This window comes from Vigna radiata, chromosome 3 (assembly GCF_000741045.1).
Source record: "Vigna radiata var. radiata cultivar VC1973A chromosome 3, Vradiata_ver6, whole genome shotgun sequence".
Lineage (NCBI taxonomy): Eukaryota > Viridiplantae > Streptophyta > Magnoliopsida > Fabales > Fabaceae > Vigna > Vigna radiata.
The window spans coordinates 3,933,441-3,956,942 of NC_028353.1; the positions used below are offsets into that span (position 1 = coordinate 3,933,441).

Genomic DNA, 23,502 nt, shown 5'->3' on the forward strand with positions numbered 1-23,502 from the left:
ATGTATCATTATTAAATTAAACTTTAAATATCATTAGAGAACCACATTTACAGCACTTAAATTTTTTCACAAATAAATATAAAATATAAAATTTAACAATTTATTTTCAAAGATGAATGACCTCATTTTCTTTTAAGGTTTGTTACATTCACCTACTTATTTTCGTCCCGGTTTCTCACCGTTACATCTCATAACTTGCGCCAAATTTAAGAGTTTATAAAAAAAAAATAATATTTTGATAACATTATTTTAATATTATTTATGTATTATTTTATGATTGATTTATATTAATATTTATGATTATTATTGATTGTGAAATAATTTTAAATCAATTATATTAAAATATTGTTAAAAAAATATTATCAAATATAGTTATCCTTTATAAAATATATTTTTCAGTGTTTTATTTATTGTTGTATTTTAGTTTCATATTTTTTCTAGTCACTAACTCTACTATGTAATATTTTATAATGCTCTAAACTTTATTACCTGATCATACACACACCAATAATGCAGTGTGGTTCCGTTGTATCAAAATCTTGTAATCAATCATTATCATTACAAAAATCATTTAACTTTATACTGTCTTTTATATAAGTGGTTCCTTTCAGGGTGCCTCGAGCAAACAGCGTTTAAAAACAACAGCAGCAGCTGCTGCTCTGATACTTTTTTCTATTTTATTTTTTACGGTAACTCATCCTCTAGTTCAATTAAAATAGCTTTTAAAATAAGCAAACGCAAAAGGGTAATTTATATATGGTTTAGCAGCCCTAAAAGACAACCAAATGAAAAAAATTCAAACAATTTTTTAATTTTCAAATAAATCTTTAATAAACAGTAATGGTTTAGAAATTATGTCACGGAGAAAAAGGATAATTTAAAATATGTTTGGATTTTGTTTATTATTATTGTCGGATTATTTATTTATTTATTTTTCTAAAAGAACGGAAATGTAAACAAAAGGATGGTTAAAATTTCAACCACCTCGCCCACAACCACATAAGCAAGTTTTCATTTCATTTCGTTTCATTTCAATTTCAACTTCATCCTTCGTCTTCTTCTTCTCCGTCAATCCAGCCTCTCTCTTTCTCTCTCTCTCTCTCTCTCTCAGAAATTATACGGTCCCGCCGAGTCATCTCATCCGATTCTTCATCTTCATTGGTGTGGAAGTCTCACCCGTTCGCTCACTCACTCACTCATTCACTCACTGAGTGACTCACTAACTCGCTCGCTCTTCAGATCTGATTGGTTGCGGATCGAAATGGAGGAGGCGCTGGAACTGTCACGCGCTAAGGACACGAAGGAGAGGATGGCGGGCGTGGAGCGCCTCCACCAACTTCTGGAAGCTTCCAGAAAGAGCCTCTCGTCTTCCGAGGTGACTTCGCTCGTCGACACTTGTATGGATCTCTTGAAGGACAATAACTTCCGCGTCTCGCAGGGCGCGCTGCAGGCGCTCGCCTCCGCCGCCGTCCTCTCCGGTGACCACTTCAAGCTTCACTTCAACGCACTGCTCCCCGCTGTCGTCGACCGTCTTGGCGACGCCAAACAGCCTGTTCGAGACGCCGCCAGGCGCCTCTTGCTCACTCTCATGGAGGTATTATACCTGGTTACTCGATGCTGACTAGACTAGACAATGATCGAGTGTGGTGGTAACTAACTGGTAACGGTAGGGTGCTGATTAGGAATTATTAGGATAATAATGAGCGAATTTGATGTATCGAGCGGAAACTGTGCGGCAGTGAAATCTGAATTGTAACTGTTTCGCTTTTGCATGATCGCCGTTATGATTCTGGAGAATAAAAAACTGAGTTATATAGCTAGATCTTTAATCTTAGTTAACGGCTTAGCCGTAGGATCTCTTGCTGGTGTGATTGGATCCTCGTGTATGTTATTAGGATAGATGAACTCCTGAACCTAAAGCCTTTTACATGCCGTGTTTTAAATTGTGGTGTCTTCAAGTCCAATGAATTAATATGGCGTCGTTTGGTTTTTTTAATTAACCTAGATTCCGGAGGGTCGTCAAAAAACATGTGGCAGAGTGTCTACTACTAGTTTCTGCTGAAGAATAGGCTCTGGAATTTCTTTTTCTGATAGTCTCAATGTCCGTGAAAATATATAGTTTTCCTGGTTGTCTCATTTGAGAGTCAAATAAGATTTATCTCTGCTAGCAGTTAATTGTAACTGACTTATGCAATCTGTTAAGTTGATAATTGTGTAGTCATAGGCTTTGTAGGTGCGTCGTCCTTTCTAAATGGCCCGTGGATGGATGTGATCCATGAACAGTTTAAGATGGAAACTATTTTAGCTCTCAGCCGATTAGATTATTGCTAAGCGATATAGATTGTATTTGGTTTATTTCATAACGTAAATGTTGGCACAAGCTTGTGATTTAATACTACATATGAGTGGAGTTTCACAATGCTAATCTGTGATTGGATTTATTTATCTATATGACCTTATTATAGGTGTAGTATTTCTCTTACACTTTCGTTCTGTATCTTTACCCAAGGCTATATTTGGACTTGTGGAAACGGGTGGAATAACATGGCATGATGCCAGACTCCAGTTTTCAAATTGTTTGGGAATGGAATGGAACCTGATGAAATGTATTTCATTCTATTGTATCCAATACTACTCTTTTCTGTCCCTCAAATTTGCGGAATGTAGTATGTGATAGAACTAGTTTATTTATTTATTGTTTCATCATGAAATGTATATAAACAACGGAAGATGCTAACTGCATTCCAGGCCAGTTCATTCCATCCAAACATACTCTGATTGGATAATGTTTACACATGTATTTTGGTTTTTATGTTATATGTGCCTAAAAGTGAAGTAAATATGTATCATTGAAACTTTCAAAGTGATATTATTTGAGTACCCTGCATTTTGAATTTATTTTGGATTACCAATTGCAGGTTTCTTCTCCAACTATAATTGTTGAAAGGGCAGGGTCCTTTGCTTGGGCACATAAAAGCTGGAGAGTTAGAGAGGAGTTTACGCGAACTGTCACAGCTGCAATTAATTTATTTGCATCTACAGAGCTCCCACTTCAACGGGCTATCCTTCCCCCTGTATATACTTTTACAAATAAGCAGTACATATCATTTGCACATTTAAATATATTTGGGATGAAATGCTGATTCCTTCCAAAACATGCATGGTTGACAGGTTTTGCATTTGCTTAACGATCCAAATCCTGCTGTTAGGGAAGCAGCTATTTTGTGCATTGAAGTAAGTATGCTTTATCTTACAATCATTTAGTATTGTATAATGTATATTGGCTAAAGGACTCGATTACATTACCAAGTTAGTTACTACAAAAGGGGTTTATGCCATATCAATACCTAATTTCAATTCCTATATTTCTGAACCAAACATGAAAAATTGCTAATATTGTATGCTGTTTTAACTTAAGGGACAAAGAATGACAAATATTGACGAATATGAAAATGGAAGTAGGTCTATTGTCTAAAGAGGACGTGATTTGATGTTATATTTAAATGCAGGAGGCTTGTGAATTTCATGGCTCTAAATTTGAGATAACTGGGTTAAGTTAATCATAATGGTTTATTGAACAGTTTCATTAATTAATATCGTGATGCCATTAACAAAGGTGATTTATCGATGTATTCGTAAGTCATACCAGGGGATATTTTATGGATTTAAGATAATATGAATGTTGTTGTTAGTAGATTTCTTTGACATTATCCTTTTGCAGGAAATGTATACACAAGCAGGGCCTCAATTTCGTGATGAACTTCACCGTCACAATCTTCCTTCATCTTTGGTAATTATAAGCAGAAATCACTTTCCTAATTCATTGTTATTTAATATGTGTGGTTTTGTGTTTATGCATGCATAACACTTTTAAGCTAATGAATTTTCACCTATAATGTTGATTTCAGGTGAAAGATATTAATGCCAGGCTTGAAGGGATTCAGCCAAAAGTTCGCTCTACAGATGGTATTCCAGGTGGATATATTACTGGGGAAATTAAGCATTTGAGTGTTAATCCCAAGAAAAGTAGTCCAAAGGCTAAAAGTTCCTCCAGGGAGACCTCTCTTTTCGGAGGTTAGTACCTTTGTAATTTTTCAGTCATAAATGTTTCTATTTTTGTTTAGCATTGATGCAATTGTATACATGGAGTTGTGCTTTATATCTTATATTATTATTTCTTTCTTATACTGGCACTATAATTGTCTATTTTTTCTTATAATTTTCTAATTTAAGATGCATAATTGTGGTTGTGTTGAAACATGCTTTGAATTGTTAAGTAGTGTGGAGTCATGGACGACACCATGGAGTATGTATGGGCGTGTTTATCTTTGACACCACCTTTTTTAGTCTGAATTTATATTTGTTAACCAAGCTTTTGTATCAGTGTTAGGACTTCTAGCTTTTGATTATAAGAAATACTATCAGTTACCACTAATTGTGATGATGCTTTTTTTTTTTGTATGTCAATCTTATATTCAGATTTTTGGACATTGTAGCTAATGTGTATCCTTGGGTAATTCCAGAAGTTAAACCTACTTGGTATTTGGGATTCTAACTTAAATTACATTTTGGTCCTTGGATATGCTTTTCATTGTCATTTGGGGGATATTTTCTTCTCCATTTCATCAATGATAAAATTTACGTGAGATGCAAGTGCAAATTGTGGAAAAATTGATTGATTTTGATGGGGGAGGCAAAATGATTGAAGGAAGATAAAATAATTTGATTCAAAGAGATAAGTAGCATTGCATGTTTTAAAATTGTAATTTTTTTTAGTATTCTGTATAACATATTGGTAACACACTGTATAGTTTGATGATAATATTGATTATTTAAATATACGTTTTGTTTGTTGAAACATGAGCAGGGGAAGGTGACATCACTGAGAAACCCATAGACCCTGTGAAGGTATATTCAGATAAGGAGTTAACCAGGGAAATTGAGAAGATTGCATCTACTCTTGTGCCTGAAAAAGACTGGTCAATTCGAATTGCTGCTATGCAGAGAGTTGAAGGTCTTGTTATAGGAGGTAGGTGGTTCCAAATTCCTGTTCAGAAATATTTGTGCGTATAGTGCGATATTAAGAGCTTCTTTGCTATTTTAAGTCTAAAATGGGAAATAACATTTGATGTTGTAGACTATCATGAAGGAAGTTTGTGGCAATCTTTTATGAATATGTTATTAGATTTTATATATTCAACACAAAAGTCATAGTTAGCTGAGGTAAGACATCATAGGATAAACAACGGCTGTATCTTTATCAAACAATAAAAAGGAAAGTTAATACTGATTGGACTATTAGCTGCAGCTGTTGAGAGATGCCAGTCAACCATGTATAGTGTTTAGAATCTTAGTTCCGAAAAATTGTGGGAATGAAGTGACTTAAGGTCTGTTTGGATGAACTTCTATCCATAAACATTTGTAGGGGAAGAAACTAGAAAAGAAAAGATGCAATGAATTTCTCCATAAGCCAAAACCAGTATTTGCACAAGGTAATTTGTAAAACCTCTCTTATCTAGCTTATCCAAAATTAGTTTGTAAATATATGCATAAACCAGTTTATCTTATGTGTAAATTTATTTCACCTTTTTCATCTTAATAAGCATAAAGTAAATGATCTGGACCAACATTTTTACTGTGGTGTATTATTTATCTGGAGAGTAAATTACTCCAACCTTTTCTTCATCTGCATACTTCTTAGTTAATTACTTCTATTTCTAAAACTTGCACAAAATCCCTTCTATTTTATGAATTTATAAATGTTACAGCAAGAACAATTTTTTAGGTGTAATTTATATATATATATATATATATATATATATATATATGTATGTATGTATGTATGTATGTATGTATGTATGTATGTATGTATGTATGTATATGTATGTATGTATGTATATGTGTGTATGTATATGTGTGTGCGTGTGTGTTTATATATATACTGCATTTACATATTTGACTCATTTCCATTTCTTAAAGCATTACAGAAACCTGTTCTACTTAATTACATTTTCACTAAATCTTTGTATGATAGTAAAAGATTGAAATTATTAATTAATTAGACGATAAATTTTATGATGATAATTTCACTGTGCAAAAGAATAAATAATAAAAATTATAATTTCAAATATTAAATAACAATTTTTTTTTTTAAACATGTTGAGGTAATGATTGTATCAAAAGCCTACTAGCATGAATCAGTAATAAGATAGAATAAAACTATTTTTAAATCATTTTATAAAAATAATAATAAAAAATCCTTTTTTTTTTTTTCAGTTTTATCTATGAATAATCCATTTGACTAAATTTTTATGATAACAATTTGAAAATAATTCTTGTTACTATACTAGAGAGATTTAACTGTAGTATATTTTTAAAATTAAAGACAATATTTGTAATGTTCCAAAATCTTTGACATGAATATTCTCTTGTCAATTTTACACCAAATTAAAGACTTTAGAGTTAGGTGTGGTGTATTTATATAATGAGAAGAATTTGTGTAGATTTTAGAGATAAAGGGGACTTTGTATGAAAGGCCGCATACCTTATTTGAATTATCTGTGTTGTTTTTCTTATTGTAATACTTTCTTTTGCCTATTGTTTAAGGATAAATTGTTTTTATGTCTGGTTAATTGTAATTTTCATTTGGCTAGTAAATTAAACGTAATACAATTTCCTTTCCTGTGGCTCGACTGTTGAATACATTCTGAGTGCTTTCTTCATCAGGTGCTACTGATTATCCATGTTTTCGAGGGCTCTTGAAGCAACTTGTTGGACCTTTAAACACACAATTGTCAGACCGAAGATCTAGCATTGTGAAGCAGGTACTCTAACATTTTTATTCTTGTATATTCTCCTTTATTAATTTGTATAACAAAAAAAATTGTCTCAAGGGGCTGTTTTTGGAAGTTAAGCGATTGATCTCTCTTGAAGCAGTCCTTTATTTTTGATGAATTCCTTCCCTTATATGTTTGTTGTTTTTGTCTCATTATAGTTACATTCAAAGACCTTGATTAGGTTCTTATGTCCTCCAGTTTTTGGTTTGTTGTTTGATTTCTTCTAGGCGTGCCATCTATTGTGCTTTTTGTCAAAGGATCTCTTGGGTGATTTTGAAGCATGTGCCGAAATGTTTATACCAGTAAGTTGGCCTAGTTATGTTGGATTTATCACAATTTTGATGATTTTGAAATTATTAATTCTTGATCTGATAACTCAGGTCCTTTTCAAGCTGGTTGTGATTACTGTGCTTGTAATTGCAGAGTCTGCAGATAACTGCATAAAAACGGTAATATAATATGCTCATTTAATTGTCTGCATCTTCTTGCTATGTGTCATTTTCACCTTTGTCCTTTACTTTGCAGATGTTGCGCAACTGCAAAGTTTCTCGGGTTCTTCCCCGTATAGCTGATTGTGCAAAAAATGATCGAAATGCTGTACTTCGTGCAAGGTATATATTCTCAACTACTTAAAAGACAGTCAAGGATTTTGGCCTTTTATTAATGCCATCTGAGATATGTGCTTGTAGGTGTTGTGAATATGCTCTTTTGGTCCTGGAACATTGGCCTGATGCACCAGAAATACATCGATCCGCTGATTTATATGAGGATATGATAAAGTGTTGTGTTTCAGATGCAATGAGTGAGGTAGCTTTTTAATTTTGATGTGTTAAATATACTGTCAAATTTGTAAACTTTAAATAGCTTTCCCATCAGGCATCTCTTCTTTCTTAGCCGGTGGGAAATTTTATCACCTTGATAGTTGTGTTTGTGGAGAGTGTAAAAGGTTCTCGTTTGGTGAAAGTTCCGTTTTAAATGCATAAGATAAATTAGTAGTCATAATTACAAAGTGGAAATCCACAATCCTTTTTATTTATTGGTTGACTTTATGTCTCAATGTGTTTTTGTATGGTAACGAATTATTAAGATTCCCAAACCTTGTGTATTAGAATTTATGCTGAATATGCTCATTTACTTTTTTTTTTTTTTTTTCTAGCAAACCTTTTTATTTATCATTTTTGACTGATTTAGGACAATTAGCATTATCATTGATTCTTGAAGCTCTATGAACTTGAAAATGATTTCATATGAAATTGATAGGTTCGATCTACTGCAAGGATGTGCTATAGAATGTTTGCAAAAACTTGGCCAGAGCGATCTCGACGTCTATTTGCATCCTTTGACCATGCCATTCAAAGGGTACACTTGTGATCTTGTGAATGTTTTTTAAATTTTGTTGTTCAAGTCATCTTTTAACGTGAATGTAAACTGCAGTTAATAAATGAAGAGGATGGAGGAATACATCGGCGACATGCTTCACCTTCCATTCGAGATAGAGGGGCATTGACGTCATTGGCTAGTCAGACCTCCGCTCCCTCTAATCTACCTGGTTATGGAACTTCTGCTATTGTTGCGATGGATAGAAGTTCAAGTATATCATCAGGGACATCTATCTCCTCTGGTATACTTCTATCACAAGCTAAGTCACTTGGTAAGGGTACAGAACGTAGTTTGGAGAGCATGTTACATGCAAGCAAGCAGAAGGTTTCTGCTATTGAAAGCATGCTTAGAGGCTTGGATTTGTCTGATAAGCATAATTCATCTTTCCGGTCATCGAGTTTGGATCTAGGTACCACATAACTTTTCCTGTCAAATGCTTTTATTTACCTCAATTTACAGGACGAGATGTCATTCAGTGGTTGATGTTTTAAACTATCTGAGCGGTAAATTTTTCTTTTATTGCCCCTAGTGCAGGAGTTGACCCTCCATCATCTCGTGATCCACCTTTCCCTGCTGCTGTCTCCGCAACTAATCATCTGACAAGCTCTTTAACAACAGAATCAACCACTTCTGGCATCAATAAAGGTAGTAACCGAAATGGTGGTCTTGGTTTGTCTGACATAATCACCCAGATTCAAGCTTCAAAGGATTCTGCCAAGTTGTCCTATCATAGCAATGTTGGTATCGAACCTTTATCATCAATATCATCATATTCAAGTAAAAGGGCCTCTGACAGATTACAAGAAAGAAGTTCACTTGATGATAACAGTGATATTAGAGAGACTAGGAGATTTATAAAATCCAACCACGATAAGCAGTATTTGGATGCCCCTTATAGAGATGGGAACTTTAGGGAATCACATAATAGTTATGTGCCTAATTTCCAGAGACCGCTTTTGAGAAAGAATGTGGCTGGACGCATGTCTGCTGGCAGGAGGAGGAGTTTTGATGATAATCAGCTATCTCTTGGAGAGATGCCAAATTATGCAGAAGGACCCTCATCTCTTCACGAAGCTTTGAGTGAAGGACTTAGTTCAGGTTCTGACTGGTCTGCTAGGGTTGCTGCCTTTAATTATCTTCATTCTTTGTTGCAGCAAGGGCCAAAGGGAGTTATTGAAGTTGTTCAGAACTTTGAGAAGGTAATGAAATTGTTTTTCCAGCACTTGGATGATCCCCATCATAAAGTTGCACAAGCTGCTCTTTCAACACTTGCAGATATTGTTCCAGCATGCCGAAAGCCTTTTGAAGGTTACATGGAGAGAATATTACCCCATGTTTTTTCTCGGTTAATTGATCCTAAAGAACTTGTCAGGCAGCCATGTTCAACAACTTTGGAAGTTGTGAGCAAAACTTACAGTATAGATTCTCTTTTACCGGCATTATTACGCTCACTAGATGAACAGAGGTCCCCAAAGGCTAAATTGGCTGTTATTGAATTTGCAATCAATTCCTTTAACAAACATGCTATGAATCCAGAAGGTGCTGCTAATATTGGCATCCTAAAATTATGGCTTGCTAAGTTAACCCCTTTGGTTCATGACAAAAATACAAAGCTTAAAGAAGCAGCCATTACATGCATTATATCAGTGTATTCACACTTTGATTCGATTGCTGTTCTTAATTTCATTCTGAGTTTGTCAGTTGAAGAACAAAATTCTTTGAGACGAGCTTTAAAACAATATACCCCTCGCATTGAAGTAGACCTAATAAACTATCTGCAGAACAAGAAAGAAAGACAACGTTCTAAGTCTTCCTATGATTCATCTGATGTGGTGGGAACATCCTCTGAAGATGGATATGTTGGTTACTCTAGGAAGGCTCATTACCTTGGAAGGTATTCTGCTGGATCCCTTGATGGTGATGGTGGCAGGAAATGGAGTTCCCAGGATTCAACACTAGTGAAAGCTAGTCTTGGTCAAACATCATCTGGTGAAACTCAGGAACATCTGTATCAAAATTTTGAAACTGATCCTAATAGTGGCAGTCTTACTTCAAAAACTAAGGATCTTGCGTATGCAGTCAATCCTATGGGTCAAAACTTTACCTCTCAATCTAGCCAACATAGAAATGTGGACAGTAGCATAAACTTGGAGGGTCTTTCAACTCCTCGTCTAGATGTAAATGGTTTGATGTTATCTGAGCATTTAAATGTTGCGGAAGGCTATGTAAATGACAAAGAACATTCTTCTGAATTGGCACTTAATCATCACACAGCCGAAGATGTAAAGATTAACTCCATAACAGAAACAGGACCAAGCATTCCTCAAATTCTTCATATGGTGAGTGATGCAACTAGTACGCATAAGTTGGTTTTGTAAGTTTCTTGCTTGAAAAAGAATGGTATTTGTTAGAAAGAGAAGAGGATAGTGGAAAAAAAAAAAAGGTGATAAAGCATACTCCTAGAACAAAAAGAATGCACCAGAAAACTATAGGAATAATGACTATTCTTGACAATCGGTGATGAGCTTATTGCGAATTTCCTGTTATATTACATTTTAAAGACAAATGAGTGACATCTTTACTTGGTTCATTTCCTTCTAGGGGATCATGGTATTTAGGTTTATCTAATAGAAGTATATCTTTAGAATATATCACTTTATACGTATAAATGTTGTTTTTGTAGGTATGCAGTGGGGGTGATGGAAGCCCTGTTTCAAGTAAACGAACTGCACTTCAACAATTAGTTGATGCTTCTATATCAAATGATCATTCTATTTGGACCAAGGTATGCTTGATTTGATTAAGTTTTTTTTTTTGTTCCCAAGTTATATGGGTGTCAGCCATATAAAGTGAGATAAACAGGGGAAACATAGATAAAATATCGAAAAAGAAGCACGTATGATTTGTTTTAACACTAACGTGATACTATATGATTCGACTAACAAGCTCTGAATTAATCACTATTTCAGTATGATATTGCCAGGCCGACAGTCTGTTATTACCAAGTAGTTACTCTCTGTTACAGTTATTGATATCAAGCAAAACGCATAAGCTTACAGAAACAATGGAAGCTTATTTTCTACACTAATAACTCTTAAATTAATCTTAAAAACTTCAATAAATAAAAGAAACCCGTAACCCTGAATCTAAACCCTGGATATATATATATATATATATATATATATATATATATATATATATATGTATGTATGTATGTATGTATGTATGTATGTATGTATGTATGTATACAAATGTATGTATGTATAGTTCCCTTCATCCAGTGAGGAAATATTTTTGCTTGATCATTTGGATAGTTTTCATTGGAGTTGATGCGCAATCAATTATTAATTATGTAAATTCTGTTTGTTAGATAATTATAATTTATCCAATTTTGTTAATAACAATGTATGCTACCTGTTGTAGAGGTTTTTGTCTCCCTTCTCTCTATGTAATGACCTTTTCATTGTGCACTTGCAGTACTTCAATCAGATTTTGACAGTTGTGCTTGAGGTACTGGATGATTCAGATTCCTCGGTCAAAGAGCTTGCTCTTTCACTGATAGTTGAAATGCTTAAAAACCAGGTTCCTACTACTTTGATCTCATTTTAATTTGGGGATTATGCTATTGATCTTGTCTATCATGTCAATTGTGTATATATAGGCGGGGCATTATTGAGACTTAAATTTAATAAAACATGATTTTTCTGATTTTAAAATTTAACTTGTACTATTATTGTTCAGAAAGGCGACATGGAGAATTCTGTTGAGATTGTAATTGAGAAGCTGCTTCACGTTACTAAGGATATCATTCCTAAGGTAGCAAAATTTGTTCAATTTTACTGTCTTTTATGCATTTGCTTTCTTTCCCTAGTTTCAGCTTCTTCCCATTCATTATTTAGGTCTCCAATGAAGCAGAGCACTGCCTGACCATTGTTTTATCTCAGTATGATCCATTCAGATGTTTAAGTGTATGTATTTCTTGATTTTCTACTTTGTGCCCCCTTTACTCGTAAAATGTTTGAGAAAGGGAATGGGGTTTGACTTATTTTAGAAGCTAATGCTCTGAATTTAAACCATTTCAGGTCATTGTCCCTCTACTGGTTACTGAGGATGAGAAAACACTTGTCATTTGCATAAATTGCTTAACAAAGGTAAGTGTGTCTTTTGAATAAACTTTTTTTCTTATCTTGAAAGAAGTACAAATCGATGATATTTTAAAATGGAAGGAGTATTTCAGTGTCCATATTGTCTTATTTGGTTCTTGTACCTTTAAAATATAGTGTAAATGATGACTAGTGTACTTAGGCCATTTGTTAAGGTAGCTGTTAAAAGTGGACTTTAAGTTTAATTCAATCCCACAAAACCGGTTTGTAGGGTGAGGTTTGCATCTACTTATATACACTGAATTGACCTTATCTCTAGTCGATTGGGACTTCCAACACACTTCCTCACGTCGAGGTATATACATCTCGAGCTTGAGACTAGACATTAATGAATGGTCCGATAGCGGGTGAAACCATATATCCAACAAACAACAAATATTGCTAAGATAGACTTTAACGATGACTCTGATATCATGTTAGAAATAGACTTTAAACCTAACTTAACCCCACAAAGTCGGTTTTTGTGGAGTTGAGTTAGGCTTAAAATTCACTTCTAACAGTAGCAAAACTATGTATTATTAAAGAAACAAAGTAGTTATTAATTAAAAATAAAAATACCAAAGCCATTTAAGCATTTACTTTTTTTCGTAAGAGAATTTAATAGGTGGTTATTAAATTCTCCTCAACTAGTGTGTTTAGGGCACTTAACGAGACCCTAAAACATATCCCTGAGATTATCCTGTATCTCTTGGTTACTCTTTTGCCCATTGACTGCTACTCCATAGGACAATACGTTATTGCATTCTTCACATTGGAACATCTCTTTTTCCTTTTTCTTTTTCTCTTGAATGTATTCTGTTTGTATCATATCCCTTGTTTTTATAAATTTCACTGTATCCTTGTGTTTATGACTATCGTACCTGCACCATATCATACCATTGGTTCATAGGAAGTGGTTCATTTTTATGCATAAACTGTTAATGCTTTATAAATATTTATCTTGTTTAACAAGTAACATCGTACTATTCCTTTTGTTCAGCTTGTAGGGCGGCTTTCTCAGGAGGAACTGATGGCTCAGTTACCCTCGTTTCTGCCCGCTCTTTTTGAAGCCTTTGGTAACCAGAGTGCAGATGTTCGTAAGGTACGTGAGGTCTTTTATCTGGAGTAATTATGTTCCATAACTTCTTACATCTTCAAAATTTTCATATGGTAAAAAACTTGTAAGTTAAAAGACGCTGTAAAGCGGCATACGTAGGTTAATTAGTTGTCTGTTCTCTTAATTCTTTATAAGGTTTAAATATTAATTTTATGTGATTAACTAAGAACATATTATAAAAGAGTGCCAAGTTGACTTGGTTCAAAGAAAGTTTGACTGGTTCTATGATTTATAAAATATTTTCTTTGAATGTGAGGGTTGGGGTATCATTTACCACTAATAATTGTATTTTTTGTCTGTATTTGTTCCTTTATATATTATTTGGTTTCATTATTCACATTTTATGTAAATGGCGGATGATTGCATTGCAGACCGTTGTTTTCTGCCTAGTGGATATTTATATCATGCTTGGGAAAGCATTCTTGCCGTATTTGCAAGGGCTTAACAGCACGCAGTTGAAGTTGGTCACCATTTATGCAAATCGAATCTCACAAGCCAGGACAGGCAAAACAATTGATGCCGTTCAAGATTAGCAGGTTCATTGGGAAGGAAACAATTTGTGGATTATGGGTGTTGTCAAGTCATTGTTGCGTATTTTGTATATCTGCGTGCATGAATTTAGATGTGGGTTTTATCGTCTTTCCTTCTCATTGGTTTTCTTTAAATATATAGGTTTTTTGGTCTTTCCTTTTTCCCTGCCAAGGTTGGAATTTGGAGAGTGCTGGTGTTGAAATACGCGCAAATTGTAATCTACATTGAGTAAACATTATTGATTTTAGTAAATGGTTTTTGAAAAAAAGTCTAATTGATTCAGTTTAACATTTTGGATTTTGGTTAAATTTTAGCAAAGCTTGTTTTCACGCTTTCTTATTACTGCAAAAAATGAATTTCCTTTCCTTTACTCAATGAAACCTGAGCAATTAATTATATTTGAGCATGCTAAAGGCCGTTGGCTATTTATAAGAGAATATATTGTGCTAGAAGATCATGTTTACACAATTATGAATCCTAAGAATCTAGATTCGTAGAAATGATTAAATGTTTGGTTGGTAAGAATGTTTGCTGAAAACATTATGTAGATTTTTAGGATGTTAAGTAATCTGCTGTTTCAATTAAAATTATATTGTTAGCACATTGTTTAATAAAATTATTTAATAGTGTTATCGTTTATTTTTCAATAATTTTTTTAAATGTGGAGAAAAATAGATTTGTACGTTTATTTTTCTGAAAATGTTATGTTTATAAAAAAACGAACTAAATAATAAAAGTACACTTTTCAACTTTAAAATTTAATATAATCAATTTTTTCTTTTTCTCAAATATTTTTAGTTATTGAGAAGCTACAAAGAAAAACGAATGAAGACGGCCTTCTGGTTCTGCTGGTTTAACAATCCTTTTACGTGAATTTCTTCCTGCATTCCATGTTTTCTTCCTGCACCCATACTTTCTAAAATTCTAACTATACCTGTTGAGATGTTACATTATGGATTATAAAATCTAAAATAAAAATTTAACTTAAGAATTTATATAAAACATTGTGAATTAGAAAATTCAGAATATAAAATTTGACATTCTAGATTCCGGATTGACATCCATCTATCTGGACATGCAGTGATTAGGGTTGAAGCGGATCCACCATTGACCTTGCTAAGACTGCTATTTCGAACGGACTGACTATGGTGAGGAAGAGGGTGGATTGGTGTCTTTGCGGACTGGACAGGTTCAAAGTATTGGAATCAACCGTTGAGATGCACGGTTGAGGCAGTTTTGTGTGTTTGCAATATGTGTTCATTTTTTTTTAACCATTCTTTTCTAAGGGTAAAAAAAGTCTAAATTATTTATAGATCGGTAATATTTTAAATTGTATAACTAAAAAATTTATTTGTAATCACATAAATTAGAAATATATTTTATATCTATAATATAAATGTGTTTTAAATTTGTGTAATATAAAATTTAGAAATGCATTTTACACATTATTAAAATATATTTAAAATGACAATTTAAAAGATATTGTGAGATTCATAAATATATTATTTGTAAAACCATGAAATGGTGGACATCTTGGGGATCAACCACCACATTTTCGAGACCTTTTGTAGAAACCATGGTTTGGTGGACTCTTTCTAGAAATTCATGCATAAAATGAAGAAAATTGGGACCATGAAGATAATGTACAAATGAAATTCTGCTTATAAATACAGAGGCAGCAACGTGAGTTTTGGGAAGAGATAACATGAGTTTTGAAGAAAGAGCCTTCTTAGACCTACTATACTTGGTGTAAGAAAGGAAAAGAACAAGGAAAGAAGGAAGCTGAAGGAGTTCTTGTAGTTTATCTTGAAAATAGAAGGAAAGTATTGGATAAGAACTAGGGAGAACTAATTATTTTCTTTGTGCGTATGTTTTTAGGATGAAGAATATGAATATATGAAATATGACTGTGTTTTTCTCTTTTTTTTTTCTTTTGTTAATCGAGTTATTTTGGTTAAACTTCAATTCCTATCTCATTTATTGTTAGATTAACTTAAAATTTTGGAATATGTTTTTAAGACGTATTAATTAATTTTGAATGTTTGGATTATTACTTGGATGTTTGTATTTAGAAAAATTATTTTTTCACTTTTTATGGAATTGATTACCATTTTATTTCTGTTTCTAAGTTGTCTTGATAAAATCTCAATTCTCACATCATTAACCGTTAAATTAACCTGAAATTTTGATATATAGTTCTTAAGATATATTAATTCACTTTGACTGCTCGAATTATTAATTGGATGTCTGTGTTTAGAAAACTAGTTTCGCATTTTTGTGGAAGTAGATCACAACCTTAGTTATGTTTTTGAGTCATCTCGGTAAAAAGTCAATATTCCTACTTCATTTATTGTCATATCAAACTGAAATTTTTACAGTGAGTTCTAGATAAATCATTATTTACTTTGACTAGTCAGATTAGTAATAAGAGGTTAGAATAGTATTTCACATAATATTCCAGTAGTTTAGATTGTTGATAATTTTGACATTTGTTGTTTGTTTGGTGTATTACGTTTTTCATCATTATCCAATCGAGTTGATTCTTTTTACACTGTGTTAGTCATTCATTAAATTTAATTTGAACGCAAGAACATACATTTTTTAGTTTTGTGGAAGCTGCAATTGTTTTTCTAAAGTCCTGAATAGTTCATACATATGTTGTTAAATTGTTGTGCAATATACTTAAGAAAGTTGTATGAAAATCTACGATGAAGGTATTTTATTGTATAAATTTGGCCAAGGATATCGTGAAGAGATTTTGTGATGGTAATTCATTAGTGTAGCATTGATGTGGGAGTCCTAGTGATAGTGGTGAGGGTTATCCTGACATTATAATAACTATCCAGTCTTAAGTAGAGAAGGAAGGAGTACACAGTGAGAAAAGTAGGAGATCTTAGTTTATGGGTCTTGCTTTGGTTATAGGCGTTAACGAGCTAACCTTGTGTATGACATGTTATATTGCATTGACAATGACTCTCTAAAAGGAGTGGAGGTCATTATATGTGCATGATCTCTCGAGATTTTACATTAATGCTTTATCCAGATGGTCAAGTCTAGTATGATTATGATACGATTATTATTTCAAATGGATCATGTATAGTAATAGCCTTATACATGCTTTATAAATTATCTTTTGTATGTTAGCTCATTCTTACTTTTGTATTTATTCTTTCTCTATATATTTATTTGTTTGCAATAATCACCTTAATTATATAAGTAGATGACATGTGACAATTGGTCGAAGGAGTGCATCCATGTTAGAAAAATTTAATCAAAACATAAATTTAGTTAAAATAAATATATCTATTTCTTTAAAGATATAAAACCTTTATAATTATCACAATTATATTTTGAATAACTGAAATAGTTTTATATTCTTTGTTTTGAAGTATTGATTCGGTAATATACGTGAAAAAACGAAATGTTATGTTATTTATAATATACTTTTAAAATATATTTTAAATTATATAATCTAAATATATATTGGCATTTAAAAATATATTTTGGTTTGTAAAATTAGAAATATGTTTTAAATTATATAATTTAAAATATATTTTTATTTTTATATCTGAAATGTATATTCCTAGTTATAACATATAGTCATTTCTTAGATTAAGTATTACTATTTAAAAAAAAGTCATATTAATTTACTAGTATCTGTATTATTTAGAAGTTGTTGAATGAATTTTTGCTAAAATTATAATGTTGGGATCTCTTTAATTTCTTATATGGGAGTTTGATCCTTTATTTTTTTATTCCGTGAAGTTTGTTTTCAGATTTTATAAAATCTGTAATTTTGGTTCAATTTTCAATTTCAAATAGGTATTTATATTTTATTTAATTGAATATTTGTTGATGGTACATGACATAAATGTATTAACTTTAAGTTCCATTAGAAAAACGAAAGGTATGTACAATTAAATATTATATTAACATTGTGAATTTTTAAAATTTGAAAACTAAAATTATGGGAACAAGCAGAAATAAAAGGAATCAAAGTTACAATTTAATTAAAGTTTTTATTGTTCAAAAGCTTGTAATTTACACCTTGAACTTATAAATCACTTTTAACTGTGTCTCTAGGTTATGATTCTATGAAAGTTGAAAAAAATAGTTTTAATCTTATATTTAAGTTTTAAAAGTGCAGAACTTTAGTGGAAATTCTCAAACAGATTAAGTTTAGTTATTTACTACAACAAGAACTATATTTCTAAATTATTTTCTTTATTTATATCATTAGTGATAAGTTTCAAGAATGATATGTACTTTGAAGGAGAATTTGTTCCAGAAAGATAATAAAAACGATTTATAAGTTTAACAATTCAATAATAAAATTTTAAAATTTAAGGATGTATTTAACAGTTTCAAAATAAACTGTAGTGATTTTAATCATTCTCAAAAGGAGCATTATAATGTTAAATTTTTGTTTAACATTCTGTACAATGACCCTTATTTTAAAATCCTCATAATATGTTTCTACTTATTGTATATCTTCTCTATGTCATAAAATATTTTATAATTATGAGTTTTATAGAATACATTGTCTGAGTTTAGAATCAAATAACAATTTAATTTAGGAATTGATATCATGATCTATTTGTGTCTTTTCATTCTTTTTTTTTTTATATTCAAACAAAAATTTATTAAACTATAAAATATTTTTTATTAAAACTAATTATAAATATAAACAATTTTTTATTTTTTATTATTAAATAGTTTTTTATTTTAAATAACTATTTAAATTAAAAAAGTGATTATTAAAAAGATAAAATGGTAACATAATCATTTAAATTTATAAAATAATTAAATCTAGATAGCAGTAACAGAAATATAATTATTTTAATTTAAAATAAACGTTAGTTAAAACATAAAATTGAGAAAAATGTATACACGAAAAAATAATCTTAAAGAGATAGAAATTTGTTGTCTTTTTTTGACCGTAAGCTTGCAGTATAGCGACACTAGTATCTTTGACCATGTACTTGGATAATTATCAAAATGAAACTTGTATGACCTACACATTAAATAAAACTACTTTATACAATTATAAAAATTATATATACTTAATTTATAATTATAGTAATAGCAATAATAATAATTTTATTATTTTTTATTATCTATATATTTTTTATTACTTAATGAAGATACTATAACTATTAGTTTATGTATTATGGGATTTATTATGTATTACTTATGGTTGAATTTTAGTAATTACATTAGATAGTATACATAGTGATAAGATAACTTAATAAATTTAGGAAGTCTAGAGAGAGAGATGAGAGTTCTTATTTCAAACTTTGTAAGTTTGAATATTTGAGTGAAAACATGCTATATAATAAAAAAAAATATTGTAGTAATTATTTATAAGTTTAGATTTAATCAGTCTACATTAAAGATATATAGATAATGATTGTAACATTTAATTTTAATAAAATATTTCTATTCAAACAAAACATCACAATTTTAATAATTCAAGCAGATAAGTTAAATACTAAGAATTCCTATTACAATTATCTAAAAGGTATAAATATAATATCAGGATATTCTAAAAAGTTCAATTTAGAAATTAGAATACAATTAAATCTTACAAGAGTTTCTAAAAAGAGATAAATAAAGAAGAAGTAAAGGGAAAATAACAATTAAACCACAACAACACTATCATTTACAAATGCCTCGTATGCTCACACTAAAATTAGTAATCCAAAACATGACAAACACATAAAAAGGTAAGATAGGGGATAAAAAAAAATTCTTATAAAATATTTTAGACGTAAACATATAATTCAACTAGTAATAAAAATTAAAAATATATTGTAAACATTTTAAATTAAATTGAATACATGAATTACATCAAATTCACTAAAGACATAAATAGATGTTACTATATATTTATTTTTCTTAATTGTTTACTTAAATTTTTATTCAATTTTGTAGAATTACCCTTATTCGAAATTTTATTTTAAATAAAGGTTAGAATATATAATTTTATGTAACTTTTTAAACATATTATATATGTGTATATTATTTTTGACAATGTATAATAGATAATGATTTGACGATTAAAGATAATATTGACATGCTAAATTATATTTTAAGATGAAAGAATATTCAAATTGTTGAGTATATCCGTCTTATTTGTTTTTCTTCTTATGCGGTTTCTTATCTACTTTTAGGTTGATTAATGGACTAATCATAAACAATATATACTTGAAAGAAATGGATATATGATAAATTGGTGAAATTAAAAATTTGATAATGTTGGAAGTCGCACATCAATTAGAGATGAGGCTAATTCAGTGTCTATATAAGTGAGTGCAAACTTCATCTTATTTTGTGAGGTTGAGTTAGGTTTAAAGTCTACTTCTAACATATATACCTCGGCATAAGGGGGAGTATGTTAGAAGTCTCACATCGACAAGAGATAAAGAGACTAATTCAGTGTATATAAATGGGTGCAAACCTTACCTTACAAGCTAAAAGAATTGATAGAAGAAAATATGAAGAGATATATAGTAGGTAGAGAGGTAAAGGAAGATGACATAAGAATCTAATTCTATTTTTAAGGAGGACAAACTAGGTAGAATAACAGTTGTAGAGAGCACGTAATGAGTTATTCTGAAGCTCCTTGCTAAACAACATGTTCTTTTTATTCTCACACTCTCAATTACAATGTAGTTTTAACTTACAAGTTTGGCATACTTTCTCGTTTTTCATGCCACTCAATTCCCCAAAGGACCCCAAAAATATACTTCAAAATATGATTGTCTTCTTGTCTACCAAAATATGGCAAAAACCTGCCCTACGAATTTATTCAAGATAGGAATCATCTCCATTTTTAGAAAAAATATCACTATCCCCAAGATTTTTAGATTTTAAACCAAATCCAAATAACATTTCTACATTTTTTACTCTTTCGATATTTCTCAATTATCCACATCCAAAAGGATACTTCAGTCTTTCTATATCTTCATTTATCTCTATATATACACCACCCCATGAGTTAGCTTCATCATATACATCATCATCCATCTTCATTAACTCATAATACCACTCACTTTTGTCTCAGAGTTTTCGATAAAGATCATTCTCATTCAGGTCAGTGCTATATTGCAATGCTGCATTATATATTTCAATATTATTTTTGTATATACTTACGTTTCAAAGTATATATAGTTAAATTTAAACATTTTTTTTCTAAGAGAATTTTTGTTTTTTTAAATATATATATATAGTTGAATATATATATATATATATATATATATATGGCACGTAGAAACTTTGGGAGCCAGATAACAGCACTTGTTGTAGATGACAATGTACTGAACAGAAGGATTCATGAAAAGCTGTTGGAGAGTGCTGGAGTGAGAAATCATGAGGGAGTGGAAAACGGGAAAGTAGCAGTGGATATTCATTGCCATGGACGAAGATTCGACCTCATTCTCATGGACATGGACATGCCAATAATGAATGGCATTCAGGTCATCCTCACGTTAATTACATCCCATGCAACTTTACCATTATTATTATTATTATTTCTATTTTTTCTAAATTTTTATTCTTATATTTTTTTTTAGGCAACAAAGGAACTTCGTTCCATGGGCATTGGGAGCATGATCGTTGGTGTCTCATCACGTTCTACGGAAACAGAAATACGAAAATTTATGGAATCAGGCTTGAATGACTACCATGAGAAACCATTGAACACTGCAAAGCTTAATTCAATTCTTGATAAGATGAACCCTAATTTTATTAATAAATGACTGAACATCCAACCGGCCAATGCATCAATGAATAAAAACCTTAACCTTACCACTTCCTTGTTATTTATTTCCATGTTGTCATGTTTTTTGGTTATTCTGTTGTAGTTTCTCTTACTATGATCAAATATGTAACTATGTGATCACTGTATCAATGTTACAGAAAATAAAATAAATGAGTTGAGAAATAACTCTTGTTCAATGCTACATGATTGATCACTTCAAGTCTTATTTCTCACGTCATGGTCCTTGTTATAGAAGATGCATGTGGCTACACACTTCTGCTCATGCATTTAAACTCACCCAAAACAAAAACTACTCATAAAATGATTTTATAAGATGGAAACTAACGTCTTTTTCAACTTGATCCAGATCAACAATTATTTCAATTGTATTCAAGATGATTTAATAAGAAAAAAACTATTAACACCAGTACTGTTTTTTTTACTATCACTAATAATAATATAATTTGGCCAGATATATATAAGTTTTTATCTAAACAGTGGGTGGGTGTATAATCGAAAAAAATTAAAAAAATAAGTTATTAAAAAATAGTACATCGATCTTATATATATATATATATATATATATATATATATATATATATATATATATATATATATATATATATATATATATATATATATATANATATATATATATATATATATATATATATATATATATATATATATATATATATATATATATATATATATATATATATGTGGGACTTATATTTGATTAATTAATATTATGATTTTGATAAGAGAGTTGAAAAAATATAGTTTTAAAGAGCATCTTCAAAGTAAACAGATTGCAGAGTGAAATTCTAGATGATTGGAAACCACATCAAATATTCACTTTCTCTTATTTGGAACCGTTCCTTTTTTTCATTAAAAGTGCCCAACATCTATTTTAAACTAACACTTTCAACACTGTTAATATTAATTTCTTTACAGTGATATTTTTAAACATGGATTACGTGTCAATATGTTATTGATCAAAAATTACTCCACAATCAATAATAATAATCATAAACATTATTGTGGAGTAATTTTTGACCAATCAGAGATTGACACGTACATTTATATACTATCTAATATACATGCCATTAAGACTGATGATATAAAATATAAAGGAACTAGGGGTATTGTGGGTCATGAAAAACTTTAGTGAGTTTAAATTGATTGTACTTTAATGTCTTAATATTGTTTAACATAGTGAAAAAAAATGTACTCGCTTGTAAGTCTTGCAAAACAAAAAGTATATTTGTTTAATTGTAATAAATTATAATTAATTATATAAAATAGTATATTTGGTAACGCATTTTCTTTTCACATAACATTATTATATATATATAAAAAAAAACATTATATTATGGTGTGTTTTTTATTTTTGTGACATAAAAGGTGTTGGTTGAAGGTTTATAAAGGTGGGGAGGAACAGCAGGGAGATAGGTAGAAAAAAGATTATACATGCAGAGAATAAAAGAGAAAGAAAGGAGGTTGCCGGGTAGAAACTAGCAAGAAAGCACCTTCCTCTTACATCTATAAATTCTGTCTAGTTGAAATTCAATCCAGCAAGACTTGCCATCAAAAGAATGCTATTATTTTTGGAACCTTTTAAACTTTAAAACTATCTAATTTTCACACTATTTTTCTTCAAATCTCAAGGAATATACTCTTATATATCCTTCTTCTTTTCATGGATAATCGAGTTTACCATTTCTACTATAA

The 23,502-nt window shown here is 30.7% G+C and overlaps 2 protein-coding genes across 3 annotated transcripts; both read left to right on the plus strand.

The window, feature by feature from the left end:
• Nucleotides 1-982: 982 nt before the first annotated feature.
• Nucleotides 983-14,296, plus strand: LOC106757594 (CLIP-associated protein). 2 transcript variants are annotated; one of them, XM_014640292.2, is made up of 21 exons: nt 983-1,594; nt 2,919-3,074; nt 3,172-3,234; nt 3,722-3,790; nt 3,909-4,074; nt 4,868-5,029; nt 6,727-6,824; nt 7,064-7,138; nt 7,217-7,285; nt 7,362-7,447; nt 7,526-7,643; nt 8,097-8,195; nt 8,271-8,625; nt 8,751-10,555; nt 10,900-11,001; nt 11,694-11,798; nt 11,958-12,032; nt 12,116-12,184; nt 12,299-12,367; nt 13,359-13,460; nt 13,847-14,296. In XM_014640292.2, exons 1-21 carry the CDS (start codon nt 1,262-1,264, stop codon nt 14,006-14,008), a joined length of 4,338 nt encoding a protein of 1,445 aa, XP_014495778.1. In that variant the 5' UTR covers nt 983-1,261; the 3' UTR covers nt 14,009-14,296. The 2 variants fall into 2 exon arrangements, with proteins under 2 accessions (XP_014495778.1, XP_014495777.1); XM_014640291.2 differs by having other exon boundaries at nt 7,064-7,285.
• A 6,965-nt stretch (nt 14,297-21,261) lies between these two features.
• Nucleotides 21,262-21,817, plus strand: LOC106756903 (two-component response regulator ARR22-like). The gene is made up of 2 exons (XM_014639502.2): nt 21,262-21,484; nt 21,581-21,817. The coding sequence occupies exons 1-2, from the start codon at nt 21,269-21,271 to the stop codon at nt 21,764-21,766; spliced, it is 402 nt and encodes a 133-aa protein (XP_014494988.1). The 5' UTR covers nt 21,262-21,268; the 3' UTR covers nt 21,767-21,817.
• The last annotated feature ends 1,685 nt before the right edge of the window (nt 21,818-23,502 follow it).

Bases quoted from the DNA above. Each gene is read 5' to 3' on its own strand.
- LOC106757594 (XM_014640291.2), top strand. From the start codon at position 1,262: ATGGAGGAGGCGCTGGAACTGTCACGCGCTAAGGACACGAAGGAGAGG. The intron at 7,448-7,525 runs GTATATATTCTC...ATGTGCTTGTAG, and splicing joins AATGCTGTACTTCGTGCAAG to GTGTTGTGAATATGCTCTTT. The intron at 13,461-13,846 runs GTACGTGAGGTC...ATTGCATTGCAG, and splicing joins AGAGTGCAGATGTTCGTAAG to ACCGTTGTTTTCTGCCTAGT.
- LOC106756903 (XM_014639502.2), top strand. From the start codon at position 21,269: ATGGCACGTAGAAACTTTGGGAGCCAGATAACAGCACTTGTTGTAGAT. The intron at 21,485-21,580 runs GTCATCCTCACG...ATTTTTTTTTAG, and splicing joins CAATAATGAATGGCATTCAG to GCAACAAAGGAACTTCGTTC.